Genomic DNA, 20,983 nt, shown 5'->3' with positions numbered 1-20,983 from the left:
ATCGACGGTTGTAATTGTCATCTCCCCCACATTTAGATGGAAGGTGTGCGTTGTGTCCATCCAACGCTCAATGAGGGCGGTCAGGGCTGGGGGGCTAGTAATTGGGGTCCTATAGGGAATGATCTCCATAAAACGATCAAAACCGGTCTCTCGAACTCGGTTCTTCACGATTAAATCAAGTTTGTTCCACCATGTGTTGAGATTCTCCACGCCTCTAGCAGACCTGTTGTTCTCGCTCGGCTGAAAAGAATAGGACGATGCAAAACAAAACATCAAAGATATGAAGCAATAAAAATTAAGCAATAGAGAGAAAAGCAAAAAAAAAAAGAGGGGAAGGACTAACCAGATTAGAACTGACGTGTGAAGCCACATCGAAACAAACAGGGACGGGATCCCCGTACTTTAACTTCCTTACGACAACCCCATGGGTCCTACCGTTCGTAGAACCAGCAGGAACACGCATCATGGACGATAGGTCTACGACCCTTGGGTCTGGAAGAGAAGGTGGTATGGAAGAATTATCGTCCATTTTGTGAGAACGGGTGATGTAATCGCTTGAAATTAGTGTATTTTGATCTATAAGATGTTCGATTTTAATTAGGAAGAAATTTAATGATTATTAGCATATAAATGATTTCTTAAAAAGAAATTAGTATATAAATAAATGAAGAAATTTTAACACTCCGGACTTATAAAAATCATGTTGAATGTCACTAAAAGTTTCCATATAAATGATAATAATCATAATGTCTTTCGATTATCATTATTATTTAACTTCCATATACTCCTACATGCCTTTCTTTAACTAATTAGACCAACAAGTCATTATCAATATCAAAAGTAGTTAAAAAAAATGAGCATGATTTTTTTTAGAGAAAAAACCGTTGACATCATGATTTGAAACCATGAATATGATAATTTATAGTTGAAAATAGAATAAGGGATGAATCTACCGGTTGGAAGGGATTTGAACACCCATTAGTTGTTAGAAAACTATAACAAATTTAAAACTTTAGAACCTTTTGGTTCAACCGTTAGCTAAAAACTGTTGTTATTAGCTTTTGTATATAAAACTATTGTATAAATCTAACCAAACAACATATTTTATATGGTTTGGAGTCAAAACATTGATAGCATTTCTATATATATATATATATATATATATATATAAAAAGTAAAACGCTACTGTTTATGTATATAAACTAAAACTATTGTATAAATCTAACCAAACAACATATTTTATATGGTTTGGAGTCAAAACATTGATAGTAAATCATGAATCTGTCACTGAAAGGAGATGCTTAATGATATTTACTAAGTCCCCATTCAGTTTTGGACAATCAACAATGGATACTCAAACATCCATACTCTCCTAGATCTGTTCCAGAATATTAAGAAAATCAATCTCCTTCAATTTCAAATATGGATAAAAGAAAAGAAATCCAACTTTGAATTGGAAAGCATGCATGTAATGTAAATGTAATTACAATTTTGAGAAGAAAATGTGCCTCTTGGCTCCTACCTATCCCTTTCCTATGAGCGTCAAAACGAAGGAGATGAAGAATTGGTCTTTATATAAGCAGGAGGAGGTTGTTGAACATGTCCCTCTGGACCGTTGATTAACTTGTCCTATTTCTATCACCGTTGATTACAATCGACTTGGATTGGTGCCTAAATTTCCTTTTTTTTTATTTCCCTGTAATCGGTTCCTAAATTTATGTATTTTCGTTAGAGCTGATTTATTACTTTTATATATTTACTTTTTTTTTTTGGGAAGATTTTGTATATTTACCTTTAAATAAATTAAAATATACATACAAGTTTTTTTTTTATATATATATATATATATACACTACATAAGAGTATTTCTTCAAAAAAAAAAAAAAAAAACTTTAAGTATTTAAAAAAAGGTCACAAAAATATTGTCATCAATATATATGTGTAGTTTCTTCAATTTAAATTTAATCTTAAACTCAATCGGTATATTTTTAAGCTAGGACTCTCAACTCGTTTAAATTAGAAACTTCAAGTTAAAATAAAATTGAATATGAGGATGTAATGGGTTTAAGGCTCTCTTCACCACTAGCCGACGAAATATTAAGGCATAGGTTGTAAAAGTACATGCAACTCAATTACTTAAAACACAATTTTAGTGTTACGATTTAACTTAATAGATAACATGTCATTTATGGATTGACGTATATATTTTTTGGTTGGGTTAGGGCTAACATGTTAACCTCAATATGACACGAATATTTAAACTATTATTATATTCTCTTATTTTTTAGAACCGAATGATATGCAATTGGTGCAGAATAAGGAACAAAATATATGTGTTTTATAATAATGTCTGAAATTGATTAAACTTGCAAACGTTAGTGGTAAAATTGTTCTTGGCTGTCAATGTTATGTGTAAAATTGCACCGTTTTAGACGTTAGGGGTAAAATAAAATTGAATATGAGGATGTAATAGATTTAAGGCTCCATTCACCACTGGCCGAAGAAATACTAAGGCAAAGGTTGTAAAAGTACATACAACTCGATTACTTAATACGCAATTTTAGTGTTACGATTTAACTTCATAGATAACATGTCATTTTTGGATTGACGTATACATTTTTTGGTTGGGTTAGGGTTAACATGCAAACCTCAATATGACACGAATATTTAAACTATTATTATATTCTCTCATTTTTTAAAACCGAATGATATGCAATTGGTGCAGAATAAGGAACAAAATATATGTGTTTTATAATAATGTCTGAAATTGATTAAACTTGCAAACGTTAGTGGTAAAATTGTTCTTGGCTGTCAATGTTAAGGGTAAAATTGCACCGTTTTAGACGTTATGGGTAAAATAAAATTGAATATGAGGATGTAATAGATTTAAGGCTCCATTCACCACTGGCTGAAGAAATACTAAGGCAAAGGTTGTAAAAGTACATACAACTCGATTACTTAATACACAATTTTAGTGTTACGATTTAACTTAATAGATAACATGTCATTTTTGGATTGACGTATACATTTTTTGGTTGGGTTAGGGTTAACATGCAAACCTCAATATGACACGAATATTTATACTATTATTATATTCTCTCATTTTTAGAACCGAATGATATGCAATTGGTGCAAAATAAGGAATAAAATATATGTGTTTTATAATAATGTCTGAAATTGATTAAACTTGCAAACGTTAGTGGTAAAATTGTTCTTGACTGTCAATGTTATGGGTAAAATTGCACCGTTTTAGACGTTAGGGGTAAAATAAAATTGAATATGAGGATGTAATGGATTTAAGGCTCCCTTTCACCACTGGCCGACGAAATACTGAGGCGTAGGTTGTAAAAGTACATACAACTCGATTACTTATTACGCAATTTTAGTGTTACGATTTAACTTAATAGATAACATGTCATTTTTGGATTGACGTATATATTTTTTTGTTGGGTTAGGATTAACATGCTAACCAGAATATCACACCAATATTTAAACTATTATTATATTCTCTCATTTTTTTTTTTTTTTTTTTTTTTTGCACACTTCACTTTAGACCCTCTTGCATTTACTTCCCAGGATACAACTCCTCTATAATACAAGATTAGATTAGAAACACACACAATAACGAAAACTAACCTTTTTTTTAGATAAGGAAATTAAATTACTGCTAAGTGAATTTTCATTTGTCAGAATGAAATACTTTGGTCTGTAAAGTAAATTACTTTTTATTTCTGCAAAATTGAATTAGAATAAAACCTTAAAATAAAAAATTTCAAGAATTAATTGATATTTTAACCAACTTTAATGTTTCAACTTTTTAGGTTTGATGTCATTTAGGTTTTAATTTTTCATGAGAGAGAAAGTTAATGTTTAGAGAGAAAACTCTACAAATGATGATTTTGAAAAATAAAAATGTGATTCCATAGTAAATAGGGAAAAGTACAAAAATAAACTTTGTGGTTACGTCTGTTTTCGATCGGCACCCTTGTGGTTTAAAAGTTTGCAAAATGGTACCACGAGGTTCATTCCGTTAGCAAACACGGGTCAAATTGACTAACGGTGTTAAAAATCAAATGAAAAAGAGTTAATTTAACCCTTGTATTTATTTATTTTATAAATTAACCACCCTTATTATCTAATTATCACAAACTAACCCCAAAATAAAAAATAAAAATCAAATACACCATCTTCTCCATCTCTCTTTAATTTCTTTTCTTTCTCTCTTTTCTCTTCTCTCTCTCCTCTTTGTTAATTCCTCTTTCTAAAATCAATTGAATTTTCATGTCTTTCTATATAATCTTTAATTAATTTACTGCTCTAAATCAAAATCTATGACCAAATTAAAGATTTGATGATAGCCATTTTCCAACAGTTCCTGTGCAGGTGGAAAGTGGTTGTGGTCCTTCACTCCCATTGAGCTGAGGCTCCGGCACCTCCATGAAATTTTCAGTACTGAGATTAAAAGCAACAATCACGGAGGCGCTGGGCGTGGGTAAAATCCGATCTCGACTCAATAACCAATGCAAAGCATCACCAAGAAGCATACCCATTTTGTGATCAGCACCAAGAATATAAGACATTCCTGATGTCTTCTTCCACGAATTTGTTTCAGGTTGTAAATCATAGTTTCATAATTCATTATTATAGTATCGCGAAGAACACCCAATATACTGACCACAACCTTATAATCGTCACTAACAGGATCATACCCAAACCCCAATGTCCAAGTATTCCAGTCTAATTTTTTCTTAGTTTTGGGGTGAAGAGGCAAAAGTGGTAAAATCTGATACTTCCTTGTTGCTGGTTGATCAAAGCAACCCTTCCAACTGCATTGCTAAAGCAAAATAAGCCATCACAAGAACCCACTATCTTGATATTATCACTTGGAAAAGTATTAATGATACTATCACTGGACACAACAATTTTTAAAGGATAATCGAGTTGGACAACTTTATCATGTGCATCAAAACTTAGGGAGCGAAGGGAATCGAGATGAGCATCAGAAAAAATCATATTTAGATTAGAAATGGAAATTCAATTGATTTTAGAGAAAGAAATTAATAAAAAGGAGGGAGAAGAGAGAGAAATAAAAGAAATTAGAGAAGATGGTGTATTTGATTTTTATTTTTTATTTTAGAGTTTGTTTGTGATAATTGGATAATAATGGAGTTAATTTATAAAATAAATAAATATAAGGATTAAATGAACTATTTTTCGTTTGACTTTTAACACCGTTAATCAATTTGGTCTGTGTTTGCTAACGGAATGAACCTCAAGGTACCATTTTGCAAACTTTTAAACCACGGGGTGCCAATCGAAAACAGATGTAACCACAAAGTTTATTTTTTATACTTTTCCCTAGTAAATATGATACTAAAAAACTTTAATTCTTGAAAATTTTCATTTTAAAGTCAATATCAGCCAAATTTGAAAAAATAAAATTTTTACCAACCATAAGTACCGATATGTAAAAAAATATGAAAACACAGTGCATTTATTTAAAAGGGATAAGTACAAAAAAAAAATGCATGTGGTATACCGGTTTTGCGAACTGGGACCTGTGGTTTTTTTTAACAAACTCAGGTCTGTGCTACACGCTGTTAGCAAACAGAGGCAAAATTGACTAACGATGTTAAAATTCAAAGAGAAAAGAGTTAATTTGGTCCTTATATTTATTTATTTTATAAATTAAAACCCCTAATTATCTAATTATCACAAATAAACCTCAAAATTAAAAATAAATATAAAAAATACCATCTTTTAATTTTTAATTTTCCTTCTTCTTTCTCTCTCTTCTTCTTCTTCTTCTTCTTCTTCTTCTTCTTCTTCTTCTTCTTCTTCTTCTTCCTTTCTTCTCCTTTCTTCTTCTTCTTTTTTTTAATTTTTTTTTTTGAAATTCCCGTTCTTCAACGTCTGTTCCAGACGTTGAAGAATGTCTGGAAATTCCAAACGTTCTTCAACGTCTGGAATTTCCAGACGTCTTCAACGTCTGGAATTTCCAAACGTTGAAGAATGTTTGGAATTTCTAGACGTTTTTCAACGTCTGGAATTTCCAGAATTGAAGAACGTCTGGAATTTCCAAACGTTCTTCACTGGAAATTTCAAAAAAAAAAATTTAAAAAAGAAGAAGAAGAAGAAGAGAGAAGAGAGAGAAAGAAGAAGGAAAATTAAAAATTAAAAAGAGATGGAAAGATGGTATTTTTTATATTTATTTTTGATTTTGGGGTTTATTTGTGATAATTAGATAATTAGGGGTGTTAATTTATAAAATAAATAAATATAAGGACAAAATTAACTCTTTTCTCTTTGAATTTTAACACCGTTAGTCAATTTTGCCTCTGTTTGCTAACGGCGTGTAGCACAGACCTGAGTTTGTAAAAAAAAAACACAAGTCCCAGTTCGCAAAACCGGTATACCACATGCATTTTTTTTTTGTACTTATCCCTATTTAAAATTACCGTATTACAAATCCCTTTGTATGAAATCATTAACTGTGGTATCAATTTTGTTAGTCCGTCAATAAATCATGTAGTGCAGTGGCGGAATCAGGACTCCGAATGACCTGGGGCTCAAACATATCAATAAAAAAATTTCAAAGTCCAGCCCGTTAGGGCTAGGCAAAATTTTTTTAGCCTCCAACGCATTAAAACTGTAAAAATATTACTACCTCCGTTTCATATTACATGTCTTTCTAGAGATTTTTTTTTTGTTTCATATTACATGTCATTTTATATGATCAGTACACGTTAAGTCATCTTTTTTTCTGCTATAAAATGCAGGTTTACGGAAATTAATTAGAATAATAGACTTATTATAGAATAAATAAATATTGGAATCAATAAATAAGGGATAACAACGTCTTTTTTCCAATATCCTTAATTTCTATACAATTCTCTAAAAAGACATGTAATATGAAACAGAGGAGTATCATTTTTTTTAGAAACTAGCATGGAACTAATTGAATATTAAATATGTTTATTTTTTTTAATGATAAAGACATAGGTCCTCTCAAATAAAAGAAAATGAGGTTGGAGGGAATTGAACATAGGTCCTCTCAAATAAAAGCAAGCATTTTTAACCATCTCATCTACCTTTAAACATTGATATAATACTACATAGAGTCAATATAATTCTGTCCAAAATATTACGAGACACCATTACGAAAAAAAAATTTTCTCAATTCTCGGACGGCCGACCGGGGCTGGAGCCCCCCAACCCCCCCTGGTTCCGCCCCTGATGTAGTGCATGCTCTAACGAGAGTTGCCTCTGTTGTTGAGTGTGAGATTAAATTCCTCTCCGTTTCTTTAAATCATTTTGCTTGAAGATTCTTAATAAAGTTTCTTTTTCCATAATATTACAAGTTCTCATCATTCTTTATGCAAAAAAAAATACTATTACGTTAACATTTTCAATATTGCTCATTTGTTTGTTCTTGAGACATGTAGAAATTTTCAATTTCAAATAATTGAAAATGCCGGGGAGGAAGGATTACAAATTCATCCCCAAAGACGGAGGAGTTTTCATTTATTTTTGTTTCATTTATTTTCTCCATGGATTAGAAATGAGAAAAAATATATCCACATACAGGAATAGGATGAGAATGGGCACAAGAATGTAAAAACAAGGAAAATGTACTTAGGATATATTTTGTTAACAAAATACAGAATTTTAAATTAGATTTTAAGATGACAACTAATGACACTTTATTTTTAAAAAAAATTAAATTTACAACAAAACAAATTCCCTCAAATTAAATTACAACTGTCTAAAATGAATTTAAGTATCAATTTAGTTTATAAACTGTCAAATTAAAAAAAACAAAAACGTAAAATATCTATCATATTTAAGGTGAATATTTGGGGGTTGTATTTTACAAGAGTTACGTTTTATCGACATTTAAATGTAATTTTTTTAAAACACAAAAAATATATTAATTGTTCTCTAATATATATATATATATATATATATAGTCTTGATCACATGCACCTTAATGACCATAACCATGTAAAATTTTATCATTCACCGTTAGATCTAGGCTTATTAAAATCTTAAGGTAGAAATTCAAAGCATCGTGAGGCTTAGATTTAATAAACCTAAACCTAACGGTGAATGACCAAAATTCACTTGGTCATTAAGGTGCATATGAACATTCATGTTTGTATATATCTTCAGAACTTAATACAGTAATTTAAAATATTGAATTTTACTGCAAATCTCTATTTGTAAACTTTGCTTATGTTTGCAATTAGGGGAGTTTTTTTTGTTGGCATAATACATCATTTGCCCCTGAACTTGTCCAAAATGGTTGATTGACCCCTGAACTTTCAAAGTGTCTCGATAGCCCCCTGAACTTGCATAAAATGTTCAGTTAGCCCCCTGAACTTGCGTAAAATGTAATCAATTAATCATTCGGTTGTAAAAAAGTAAATCAAATGCGGAAGATATGTTACACGTGTCTTAAAATGTTATTACATACTTCACAAAATAGATTAAAACATGTTAAAAAAGAATTTCTTAATTATTCAACTATAAAACATTTTCTTCGCTAATATTATAATTGCATACCCCGACTTTGGTCGTTTTATTTTTTTAAGATTCGTGTAACATATCTTCCGCATTTAACTTACTTTTTTACAACCGAATAATTAATTGATTACATTTTATGCAAGTTCAAGGGGCTAACTGAACATTTTATGCAAGTTCAAGGGGCTATCGAGACACTTTGAAAGTTCGGGGGGCCAATCAACTATTTTGGACAAGTTCAGGGGCAAATGATGTATTATGCCAACAAAAAAAACTCCCCTAATTGCAAACATAAGCAAAGTTTACAAATAGAGATTTGCAGTAAAATTCAATATTTTAAATTACTGTATTAAGTTCTGAAGATATATACAAACATGAATGTTCATATGCACCTTAATGACCAAGTGAATTTTGGTCATTCACCGTTAGGTTTAGGTTTATTAAATCTAAGCCTCACGATGCTTTGAATTTCTACCTTAAGATTTTAATAAGCCTAGATCTAACGGTGAATGACAAAATTTTACATGGTTATGGTCATTAAGGTGCATGTGATCAAGACTATATATATATATATATATATTAGAGAACAATCAATATATTTTTAATGAACATAAGACATGCATGCCCCTCTCTAATCAACAGTCTAATTGAAAAACATGCATGGGAATGGCATATTCATGTAGCAAATTCCAATATAGAGCTGGTAAATATTCAAGATTTTAGTTACATTATATAATAATTTCCACGAAACAAAATCTAACAGCATTCTAAAAGCGAAAACGATATATCAGAAACATTCCCAAGCAACATCCTTCAAACAGAAAAAACAGGATTACACTGCCAATTACCAATTCCTCACCCAATCTGTCAAACTACCAACATTTCTACTGATGTCTTCAATAGAATCACTCCTTAGTGCCACAACAATGTCTTCTGAGTAACTGTCTTTTGCCTCCTCTAAGAGTATTTGGAATATTTCACACTCTACATTGTTCGATATCTTCTTCTGCGAGTAATCCCTATAAAACATGGTTTTATTTTACGGAAACTTTTTTCGGTCAATAAGAATTTTTTGTCCCCAAATCGCACCTCCATATCAGGCCTCTATATATGCAATAAGTAAATGAAAGGGAAATTAGTTACCTTTTACTCAGCCGATCATACAAGAAAGAAGTTTCGGTTTGAAGCACCACAACTCGATCAAACCATCGCTCAGGAAAAAAATCACAGCCATGGTAGTCAACTATGTTTCCCCCTTCTTGCATAATATCTTCAAGCTCATCACATACCTTGCATAGTCACAAGCTTTTACACTCAACACTTTTGTCATTCAATTTAATATCACAAACTTCAACACATCCCTAAATAATTTTGCTACTTATATATGAATTGGTGCCAAACCATGCCTAAACTGAGGTAAGATAACATAGAAACAAATAGGATACCAGGTCCTCGTTGATGACATGACTTTCAAATTGCTCATCCCAACCGTCATGCAAATTCTTCTCTCTAACCAAATCTCCTATATTGATGTGGCGGAGCTGGGTTGCTTCTGCTAGAGCCAATGAAGTCGTGGTTTTCCCAGTTCCAGGTGTTCCTGTTATCAGTATATTTGGTTTACTCCTCTTGTTGCTATCTTGCGCCATGACAACCACTATGAACTTGCAGAAGGAAAATTTTGTGGCTGATTACTCTGCTAGGGTAACAGATTGAGATATTCAGAAATAGTAAATAAGAGATTTAAACCATCTCATAACATATAACATATAAAAAAGGGCAGTCCGGTGCAGTACGCGTCCCCGCTTAAGCGAGGGTCTGGGAGGGGTCCCACCACAAGGGTGTACTGGGGGCAAGCCTTCCCCTGCCAATATTTGGGCAAGAGGCTGCTCCTAAGACTCGAACCCGTATAAGAAATGAAGTTTATAAGCAGAGATTTATTTATCTTAACACACATTTTTGTAATATAATTAGGGAATAAGGAATGAAGATGCCGCATTTCAAACTCAATACAATTTATCTCCATTTTTGCGCAGATGTATCAACAGAGCTAAACCATTAGCTGTTTTAAAAATGCATTTTGAATTATCTAAGTTTTTCAATAAGTTTAGACATATAAGATAGTAATTATCTAGGGGTGAGCCGTGAGCAACAGTGAAGCAAATGGAACCACATAAACCAAACACAAAAAAAAAAAAAAAAAAAAAAAACAATGCAAGAAGTAAGAACAATCGAACTAATCAATCTAAGACGACCAAACAGAAGATTCCGGCTCAGTTTGTTCGATTCTATCATTTATCCCACCCAATTTGATTTCATTTTAGATAAGCTTCATCTATGGATTTTAATATCAAATTACAAATATCAATGATTCATCAATTGCCCTAATGTTTCTTATCAAAAAAAGCTAACTGCCTAACCATACATCAAAAAGCAATAGAAAAATGGCATCATTGGAGTAAAGCAAACAGAAGCGTCTCTAATTTTTTTTCTCAACCTATGAGAGTCATGAGATTTGGAATTTGAATTCCTTTTGAGTTTTGAGACAAAAAAAAAAAAAAGTCATAGATGTTGGACATTTTCTTTTCATTATGTGCTCCGGACAGAGGGCGAGCCTTGACGCAACGGTAAAACGTTGTTGTCGTGTGACCAAAGGTCACGGGTTCGAGTCTTAGGAGCGGCCTCTTGCCAATTAAATTGGCAAGGGAAGGCTTGCCCCCAATACACCCTTGTGGTGGGACCCCTCCCCGGACCCTCGCTCAGCGGGGACGCGTAATGCGACCGGGCCGCCTTTTTTTTTTTTTTTATGTGCTCCGGACAATCTTAAAATTATTCAGAACAATGTTTGTTCCGTTGATTTCCATGAATAGGATATAGTTGAGTACTTCACATCAAATTAAGAAATTTTGATGGAAGTATGTCTTAATTATATGTCTAAACCTTAAAGAAATTCACTAAACTCAATAATTTAGGGGAAAAAGAAACAAAGAAGTACTAATTATATAGAAGAAGAAAAAAAGAGCAGTGATCTATAAAAAGACCTAATCACTAATCAGAAAACATATAGGTGCATATCCAATTTTGGAGCAGAAAACATAAAAGACATAATCATATCTTCATTGCTTCAGTTCAGAAAGCCAACCAACCCAAGCATAAACAGACATGGAACAGAATAAATTTCCAGAACCCAACAACAACAAGTGCTTGATGAAGGCTTTGACATTCCATCTGGGATTAAGCCATCAACATTTTAGATGAAAAATCAACGAGCAAGAACACATTCTCTCGCTATATCAAATACAGAAACTATAAATCATTAACAGAGAAATTTCCACAAACCTGTGAAGCTATGCAGTAGGAGGCGTTGAAGTTGTCCGGTCGGAGGCTTTGAGGTGGCGCAAGCCTTGCCACGGCGGAAGAAATGTCAGGCGGCCGGGCGTATAGGGAAGAAAGGAGGTGGCGGCAGTCGATGGGGAAGAAGAAACAGAGAAATCGTGATTTTTTGGGTCTGATCTTTAGGTTCAGTTGTTCTTCTGTTTTAGTAAAAATAAAACGTTTTATATTTTTTTTAATTAATTTTATTAAGTTTTTTAGACACAAAAAAGATAAGTTCAAATTAAAAAAATATAAATAAATAACGGGGTCACACCGAGTTCCGGTTTGACCCCGGGTCTCTCCGGTTATTTGAGTAATCAAATAACCAGAGTGGTTCAGATCGATTTTCTAACCAGTTCTCGATCCGATCGGTCGAACTAACAGTCCGATCCGAACCTATTAACATTGGTCCAATCAAACCGGCCAAAATCACAAATTTCTAATCATTATATTATGTTTTTGTGCTTTGATGGATATAAAATTAATTTAATGGGTAAAAAACATAAAGATTTATTAAAAAAAAAAGTGTTGCTATTTACCGTCCCTTTTACTGTTACCGCCCCCTACATACCCATTACGCCCTCTTCATTATTTTCAAAAAAAAAATTGAACTACCTCTCTCTCTCTCTCTCCTGAACAAAGAAGAAAATTGATTCAAGAACTCCGAAACACGAGGATTTCGAAGACGAGGTAACGATCTAGCTTTAAGTTTTATTTTTACGTTAAAAAAAAATTCATGTTTTTTTTGCGATGGCGGGTCACGGACCCGCCATCAAAAGGGGGAGGCGGATCCAGGACCCGTCCTTACTCAGAGAAAGAAGGGTTGACCCGTCTTCCTCTCAATAAGGGCGGGTTCCTAGATCCGCCTCCCCCTAAATGGTGGTGGGTCCGTGACCCGCCTTGTGTTATAGAGAGGCGGGTCCTGGACCTGCCTGCCTATAGGCAGGAGGTTCCTAGACCCGATTATCCCCTAATTTTACTTCGATTTTTCCATTTTAGACTATACATATTAATAAATTGCATCCATTTTCAAGAGGCAGCTGGAGTTTGGATTGGAGACGAGATCAATTATAGTCCATGTTTCATAACGAGCACATTATTTCAAACAAGTATGGAAGCAATGCGTAAGACATTGCAATAAAAAATTGTTTCGAGATCGTTATTTCTTCGCATAAACACAGAGGTAAACAAAAGCTTCTGAGATGTTCACGTGGCGAACGGTATAAAGGATTGACTAATCCTTTAAAAGATGATTTAAGTAGGAAAACAAAAACTAAATCGTGCAGCTGTCAATTCCGGCTAAAAGTCAGACAGATGCAAGATTTTTCGGGTTGGGAGATCGTTGTTTATACCGGGGAGAAGGGTATGCATAACCATGAATTGAGGGTTTATACAGAGGGACACCGATGGATAAGCGGACTCAGTCCCGCAGCGAAGTAAATTGTGTGTTACATGAGTTCGTATCAAGCAAAGTCGTGTGCTATTACGACGGCACGTCATAAGAAACATCCAGAAGATAACCCAATAATAAAGCATGTCTACAGTTACAGAGACCGGTTTAGGAAGGATGAGTTTGAGGGTAGAGATGTGATTAGTCAGTTTTTCAATATTGTCGTCAAGAACAAGTATTATCATTCTTCGCTTGCTGGTTCAGAAACTGGTGTGTTAACATATGTATTTATGGCACATCCAGCTTCTGTGGATTTATTGCGGACATACTACTAGTATATTGGCATGGATTCAACCTATAAAATCAACAAGTACAGAATGTCATTCTTTGAAATTGTTGGGATGACTCCATGCAACAACAATTTCAAGATAGCTTATGCGATTATGCAGGATGAGACCGAGTCGAGCTATCATTGGGTCATGGAGTGTTTGATAAATTTGATCGGGTTTGATGTGAACCCGACAGTTATTTTGATTGATAGAGAGTTGGGGTTGATGAGGCCTGTTAGAGAGGTTTTTCCAGATTCTACACACTTGTTATGTACTTGGCATATTAACAATGATGTACAAAATAAGGTCTACAAACTCATGGGTGAAGACATGACATTTGCTTCATAATTCAAGAATGGAAGGTGGAAAAAAATAATAAATTCTCTAACACTAGATGAATATGAGTTGCATGTGGCCAAGATGAAGGATACAATGAGAATGCTAGGTCATGTGATAGGTTATGCTGAGAATACGTCGTTAATCCACAAAGAGAAGTATGTTGTTGTGTGGACAAAAAATTTCCTACATTTTGGCAACACAACTACTTGTAGAGTGGAGACTGAACACTCTTTTTTAAAGAAATGGCTGAATTCCTCTACTGGAGCCCTCGATACAGTTTGGCCCAAGGTTCACAACGAAATTGAATTGCAAGTAATCAATATCAGTTATACCTTTATTCCATTTTATCAATGTTATTATTATATTTGCATTTAGTAATATATATTTTGATTGTTACTGCATTTTTATTCGTACCAGGGGTAATTTTGAGTCTTCAAAACAGAGAAAACTTGTATTGCACTCCGGATTTCTGTTCCAATACTTGATGTGCAAAGTGTCCCACCACTTTTTGGAGTTGCTCGGTGCTGAATATTTGTGTATGAAAAAATTGAGTAATGAAGTGGATGAACGTTGTGGTCACAAGTTGAGAACCTCTTATCAGATCTCGTGTGCATGCGAGCTTAGCCGAGCATTTCGTTCACGTAAACCGGTTAGTATTTCTAAGATACATCCATTTTGGAAGACACTTGTCATTGGTCATTCTGACACTAGTGACAATATGGAGTATGTTCATGGATCGAGGATCGGGAATACTTTCACTCTCTTGTTGACGAGGTAGATAAAAGCGACCCAACCTTTATGCGCAATATTTTTCAATTTATTCACCGTCAACTTCATCCGGACGAAGCTAGATATTTTGAACCGGAAGTCAAAGCTGATGTTCGAGGAATCTGCGCAGTATTTCTCAATTTATTCACCATCTATAAACAAGGTGGAACCGAACATCAAAAACATCCACCCGATCGCCTCAGAATCTGACATCCGACCTACAAAGCACAAAGAGACGACTGAATTGCTAAATGTTGGTCCCTTGTAAGGTTGCAAGTATAGTTCCAAGGGGGGGGGTTAGGAACTATTTAAACTTTTTTACAATTAGGGCAGACTTCTTTTTCTAAAGAAAAAGGTTTTAACAGCGGCACTGAGTAAACAGCAAGATACTGGCTTAGTCAACTGGTGACTAGGTCAGTTTCTTAGCTTGAGTCAGGAGATAGCACTTAGAGTCTATTCCTGAGCTCAGACGTTTAACACGCACAACTCAACTTGACCTCTTTACTTGGTCAGTTTTTGGTTATTTTAAGCAAACAATATAAATAAGGAGTTAAAGGTAAGAAATACTTCACTCAGCAGATTTATCCAGGTTCGGCTTCTTCTAAGCCTACGTCCTGTCCCCGGAACACGTTCCGAGATTTCGAATCCTCTACTGAGCTCTTTAAAGGTAGAGCCTCAAACCTTTTACAATCTTAGCAACTGAGTATAACAAGAGTACCTTCCTCTATACCTCTACTCAGTCCTAATCTCTCGCTGAGTACTATAACCGAGTACTCAGCCCCTCCTTTCTAATCTCTAGAAATGATAAGTGTTTTGTCCTATACAAAGATTTGCTAAGACACTTTAGACGATTGAAATAATCACTCTAGACTTTTACACAAATGTATGAATTGTAGTGTAAGATTTGCTTTGCTTCTTTGCTTGCAGAACTTGCGTAGAAATTTGGTCAGCGTAATGGCTTGATCAAGTTCTGTATGGAATGAAGCTTCTGATGACACTATTTATAGAGATGTCTGGGCATCGGTCATTTCGAATTTCGAAATAACCGTTGGAGGGAAACGGCTACCTGTCGTTGTCATCCTGACTTGCTCAGAGCTCTCGGCCAATCAGAATTGTGTATCTTCTATCCTCGGTCAGCTCAGCAGACTGTCTCTCCTTTTATGGTAAAGTCAACTGGACATCATACTGTGTCGTCTGAACTTTACCCAAAGTAGAAATACTTTGTCTGGAAGTTTTCATTAGCCAGCTGCTGTCTTGTACGCTTTGTCGATACTACTCAGCAGCTTCATCTTGAAGTTGTTCCCAAAGGTCTTCTAGATCCTTCTCTTGCTGAGTTGCGTTTTATCCAAAACGGCAACGTTGTGACAAACGCGGGCCGAGTTGTACTGAGTTGTTTGACTTGGGCTTTAACACTTGTATTGGGCTTGGGCCTTTTAATTCTTGTGTCTTATAAACAGTTTTAACTCAACATTGAACAAACACATTAGTATAATAAATCAAAGCATTTAAACTTAGTGTGTTTAGAATATGTATTTCAATTATACTTAAACAATTTTGTCAAATCAAAATTATGTGGAAAGGTGTTTCAACACTAAATACCCCGATACCTCTCCAATAGGAAGCCAGCAGCACATCCCTAGTAGGGATGCAACTGGGGCGGGGAATACTCGTACCCGTCGGGGCCCCGCCTCGACGGGACGGGGATTCCTCGCCCCGTTTTTTGACAGGGACGGGGATGGGGACCAATATGGTCCCCATAGGCGGGTACGGAGCGGGGACGGGAAATGGTATCCCCGCCCCGCGGGGATCCCCGTACCCGTACCCGTGAATCCCCGATGGGTAATCCCCGATTAATCCCCGTTTATATAAATGAAATGAAAAATAATTACTTAAATGTAGACATGGAGGATCAAATTTCTAAACTCTGAAGTTATTTAAATTCTGTTCTAAACATGTTTGTGCTCTTGAATTAGCCTCCACAACTTCTCCTGGTCCTGAATAACTACTTAAAAAAGGACCAGAGTTGGTATCTTAACGAATTTTGATGGATTATGAATTCAGTAGGTTGAGATTACATTACTAAATATTATCCCAATGTGTCCCATTGCATTTTAAAATTTGGGGGATTTTGATATCTACAGACTACATTTAATGCTTGGGATATCTTGCATACTTTATTTTTTTATTATTATATTGAACTCATACATGGAGCTTCACTTGTATAAGTGTTGTAAATATATAGGTACAACTTAATTACTTTATTAATTCACAAAGAGTTCCTTCGGTGGATTATAAATTAGTTGGTTTAGATTGATACTAAATGGGTAAACGGGGATTCTCCGTACCCGCGGGGATCCCCGTGGGGCGGGGACGGGGACAGTTTTCGTCCCCATTTAGGTGGCGGGGACGGGGACGGGTAATCCCCGTTTAGACGGGGACGGGGATGGGAACCCAAATCCCCACCCCGCCCTGCCCCGTTTACATCCCTAATCCCTAGTCACCCCAAACAACTCCATCACTACCGTCTGAAGCTGTTCCCCCCAATGTCAGCAGACACTAGTCGTCCATCCACTAGGATACGTAGAATCTCCCACACGTCATGCAGCATAATCGTCATCTCACCAAATGGCATGTGAAATGATGACGTATCCGGCTTCCACCGCTCCACAAAAGCACATATAAGGGGAATATCAATGTGTGCGTACATGGTAGATGGGAGGTGTGATAGTCTCGATCCCCGTATAAGTGCCCTGACCTCTAGGCTAACGGCCTTATACAAATCATTCAGTCTCCTGCAGAATGTCCCTCTAGTATGGCCACTGAGCTGCGACCTCAGCTGCCCGCTCCACATCCTAGAAGCAACATGTCCTAAGAAGCTGGGAATCACAGTACCATCAACTGGTCCACCGGGGACCGGATCCGTCACAACCCAATCATCGTCTATAGCATCCCTCGAGCGCTTACTGCTCCATGCAATTATATTACATGTATAACATTTAAACAATTGAAGTTCTATAGTAATAATTAAAGTAAACTAATCACAAAATAAAAGAAGAATGTAAATTATTTACCAGATGACTCGGCACGACCAAAACTACCGCTTATCCCCTTCGTCGCCAGACGAACTGGGATAGGGTCAACCTCGAGATAACGCTCACCATTATCCATAGCGACATAATCCTCATCGTCACTCATAGGTCGATGCACTATCTCGTGCGCCCTCTCTGCGTCCGCCATGAGCCTCTCTGCTCCTCGGTTCCTCCGGGCAGAGGCTGTGATGCCACATCTAGAAGTGTGGCACTGTCCGAAAGCCCCTAAAACTCACACTGCAAAATAGACATTGAACGGTAAAAAAAAGAATGGGATTCTATCCCCAAAATTCGGGGACAATACCTGTTTTTTTGTAGGATGGCGGGTCTAAGACCCGCCGTTCTCTAAGAAGGGCGGGTCTAGGAACCCGCTCGTCTTTTGAGAATGGAGGGTCCTGGACCCGCCATTCTTTGAAGCATGGCGGGTCCTAGACCCGCCCTCGCAATCTTAGAATTTTCGAAATTTTAGAATTTCCGAAATTGTAGAATTTCTGGAATTCCAAAATTTCAGAATTTTTAAATTTTTTAAAAATCTAGAAATCTGGAATGCTATAATCTTGAAAGAATTTAGAATTTTTTAGAAATTCCAGAATTTTAAAATTCTAGAAATATGGAATTTCATAATCTGGAATGTTTGAAATTTCAGAGTTTCTGAAATTTCATAAATCTGAAATTCTAGAAATTTGAAATTCTATAAAATTCTGGAATTTTAGAATTTCTGAAATTCTGAAAAATTTTGGAATTTAAAAAATATGGAATTCTAGAAATTTGATATTCTTGAATTTCTAAAATTCCAGAAAATGAAAAAAGAAAAAAAATAAGAATAAAGTGTATTTTTTTACTTTTCAAAGTCAAAATTTTGTTTGTCTAAAAGTAACATCTGTCACATCAACAATATAACGATTTCAAATCATCTCCTTTGATTCTACTAAGGGCACAAACCGCAGAGTTTGTTTTAAAAACCACAGATACTAATCTATTGAAACATAAAACCACGTGGGTTTTTTAAATTAATACTTAATTTTATAAATTTTATTTTGAGGATATATAATAAAGGTAGTTAGTGTGTGGCTAAAGCCAATATTGTGGATGTTAAGGAAGACTCCAAAAAGAAGGGCAAACAGATTTTGGCCCCGAAATGAGGCATTTCCAAGAAACCAAAGTTCATCGAGAAATGTTATAATTGCAACAAGCTAGGCCACAATTCAGCAGATTGCAGAATGCCCAAGAAGGCCAAGAAAGATGAGGCTAATATGTTAGAGGTTATTACTCAAGATGTTTCAAATATCAACTTGTCAGATATAGTTTTGAAAATAAACATGGTTGATTCCAATCCAAAGGAATGATGGCTTGATACCGGCGCTACACGTCATGTTGGTTGTGACAATGAGTCCTTTGCTAAATTGACTCCTCAAACTAAAGAGAAGTTCTAAATGGGCAATGATGCTACTTCAAAGATCAAGGGAGTTGGCACTGTGATACTGAAGATGACCTTGGGGAAGAATGTGACTCTAAGGAATGTACAATATGTGCCTGAAAAATCTGAAAGAATCCGGTTTCTAGAAGCCTTTTAAGCACTCATGGGTTAAAGATGGTAAGTTTGTTTTGATGAAGTTTGGGATGTATGTAGGAAGGGCTATATATCCAAAGTTTAATGCAATGACTTGTAAGTCTAATGTTATGAATAATAATGCTTTTGTTCATATTGTTGAGCCTCTTAATTTATGGCATGGTAGGTTTGGACACGTTAATTACAATGCATTAAAAAGATTGATAAATCTAGAACATATTCCTTCATTCCAAATTGATCATAAACATAAATGAGAAATTTGTGGTGAGACTAAATTAACCAGATCTTCATTTTATTCACTTGAAAGAAATAATGAACCGCTTAATCTTATACATAGTGATATTTGTGATTTAAATTTGTTAAAAAACGAGGAGGTAATAAGTATTTTATTACTTTTTTATCAATGATAGCACCACATATTACTATGTGTATTTGCTTAAAAGCAAATATGCTATAGAAAAATTTAAACTTTATAAGCAAGAAGTAGAAAACCAACTTAATAAAAAGATTAAAGCAGCTATAAGTGATTGTGGTGGTGAATATGTATAACCATTTGGTGAGTTTTTCTCTCAACATGGTATTATTCACGAATATCACCTTATTTCCTCAGTCTAATGGAGTAGCAGAACGCAAAAATCGTGCCTTAGAGGCAATGATGAACGATATTTTAACATTTTAGGGTTGCCACAGAACATGTAGGGGGAAAGTTGTTTTATCAGCCAATCACCTTTTAAATAAGGTATCCCCAGAAGAAATTAGATAAAACTCCACATGAATTATGGAAATGTCGACAACCTTCCTATAATTACTTGAAAGTGTGGGGGTGTCTTGTCAAAGTAATGTCCTCATTACCGAAGAAAATGAAAATAGGTCCAAAGACTGTGGATTCTATTTTTATTAGTTATGCTCTGCATAGTAATGCATATCGTTTCATGGTGTATGAATCTAAGGATCATGAGATTCATAAGAACACCATCATGGAATCAAAGAATGCTTCTTACTTTGAAAACGTTTTTCCATGGCAAGAACATAAGCATGGATCTTCATCTTCCAAATGGCATCTTGAAACTGTTGGTGAAGAAACTTCAATGAGAAGATGAAATTGAGGCTAACGCTGTGGATGAAGCTGGAGAAGAAGTCGAGTAGCTACAAAACTTCTTGGAGGATGGATTAACATGGGATAGAACGTGATGTATAACGATAAAAAATCAACACATGCATCGGCGACACAACACCATTAGATAATTGATCTCAACAAGTATCATATATATTGATTTTGTAGGATTAAAAGATAACAATGTGGATCCATTACCCAAAGGGTTAAACAGAGAGTAGGTTGAAAACGCATTGAAAAGAATGGGACTAAACTCATTAACATTTAAGGCGTTATGTGAAGAAAAACCCTACCATGTTGACTAGAGATTCCAAGATCTAAATTTAAAGGGACAACCTAATTCCATAAACTTTGTGAGACCATTTTGGGGTCACTGTTATATAACATGGAATTACATTCAATTGAAACAGTTTTTACATTTTAGCTTAATTACAATTAATTGACTGATTAAGTAATTTGTTAATGAGATGTTTATGCATTACATTATTT

General features: G+C 34.9%; 1 protein-coding gene across 1 annotated transcript; it reads right to left on the bottom strand.

The window, feature by feature from the left end:
- Window positions 1-9,197: 9,197 nt before the first annotated feature.
- On the bottom strand, window positions 9,198-12,063 carry LOC136223350 (adenylate kinase isoenzyme 6 homolog). The gene is made up of 4 exons (XM_066011285.1): window positions 11,860-12,063; window positions 9,969-10,216; window positions 9,667-9,812; window positions 9,198-9,542 (listed from the first exon to the last, which is right to left on the bottom strand). Exons 2-4 carry the CDS (start codon window positions 10,167-10,169, stop codon window positions 9,368-9,370), a joined length of 522 nt encoding a protein of 173 aa, XP_065867357.1. The 5' UTR covers window positions 10,170-10,216; window positions 11,860-12,063; the 3' UTR covers window positions 9,198-9,367.
- Window positions 12,064-20,983: the final 8,920 nt, after the last annotated feature.

The sequence above is a fragment of the Euphorbia lathyris genome, chromosome 3, assembly GCF_963576675.1.
Source record: "Euphorbia lathyris chromosome 3, ddEupLath1.1, whole genome shotgun sequence".
Classification (NCBI taxonomy): Eukaryota; Viridiplantae; Streptophyta; class Magnoliopsida; order Malpighiales; family Euphorbiaceae; genus Euphorbia; species Euphorbia lathyris.
Note: the sequence above shows the minus strand (reverse complement) of the source record. Positions and strands in the feature narration are given on the sequence as shown.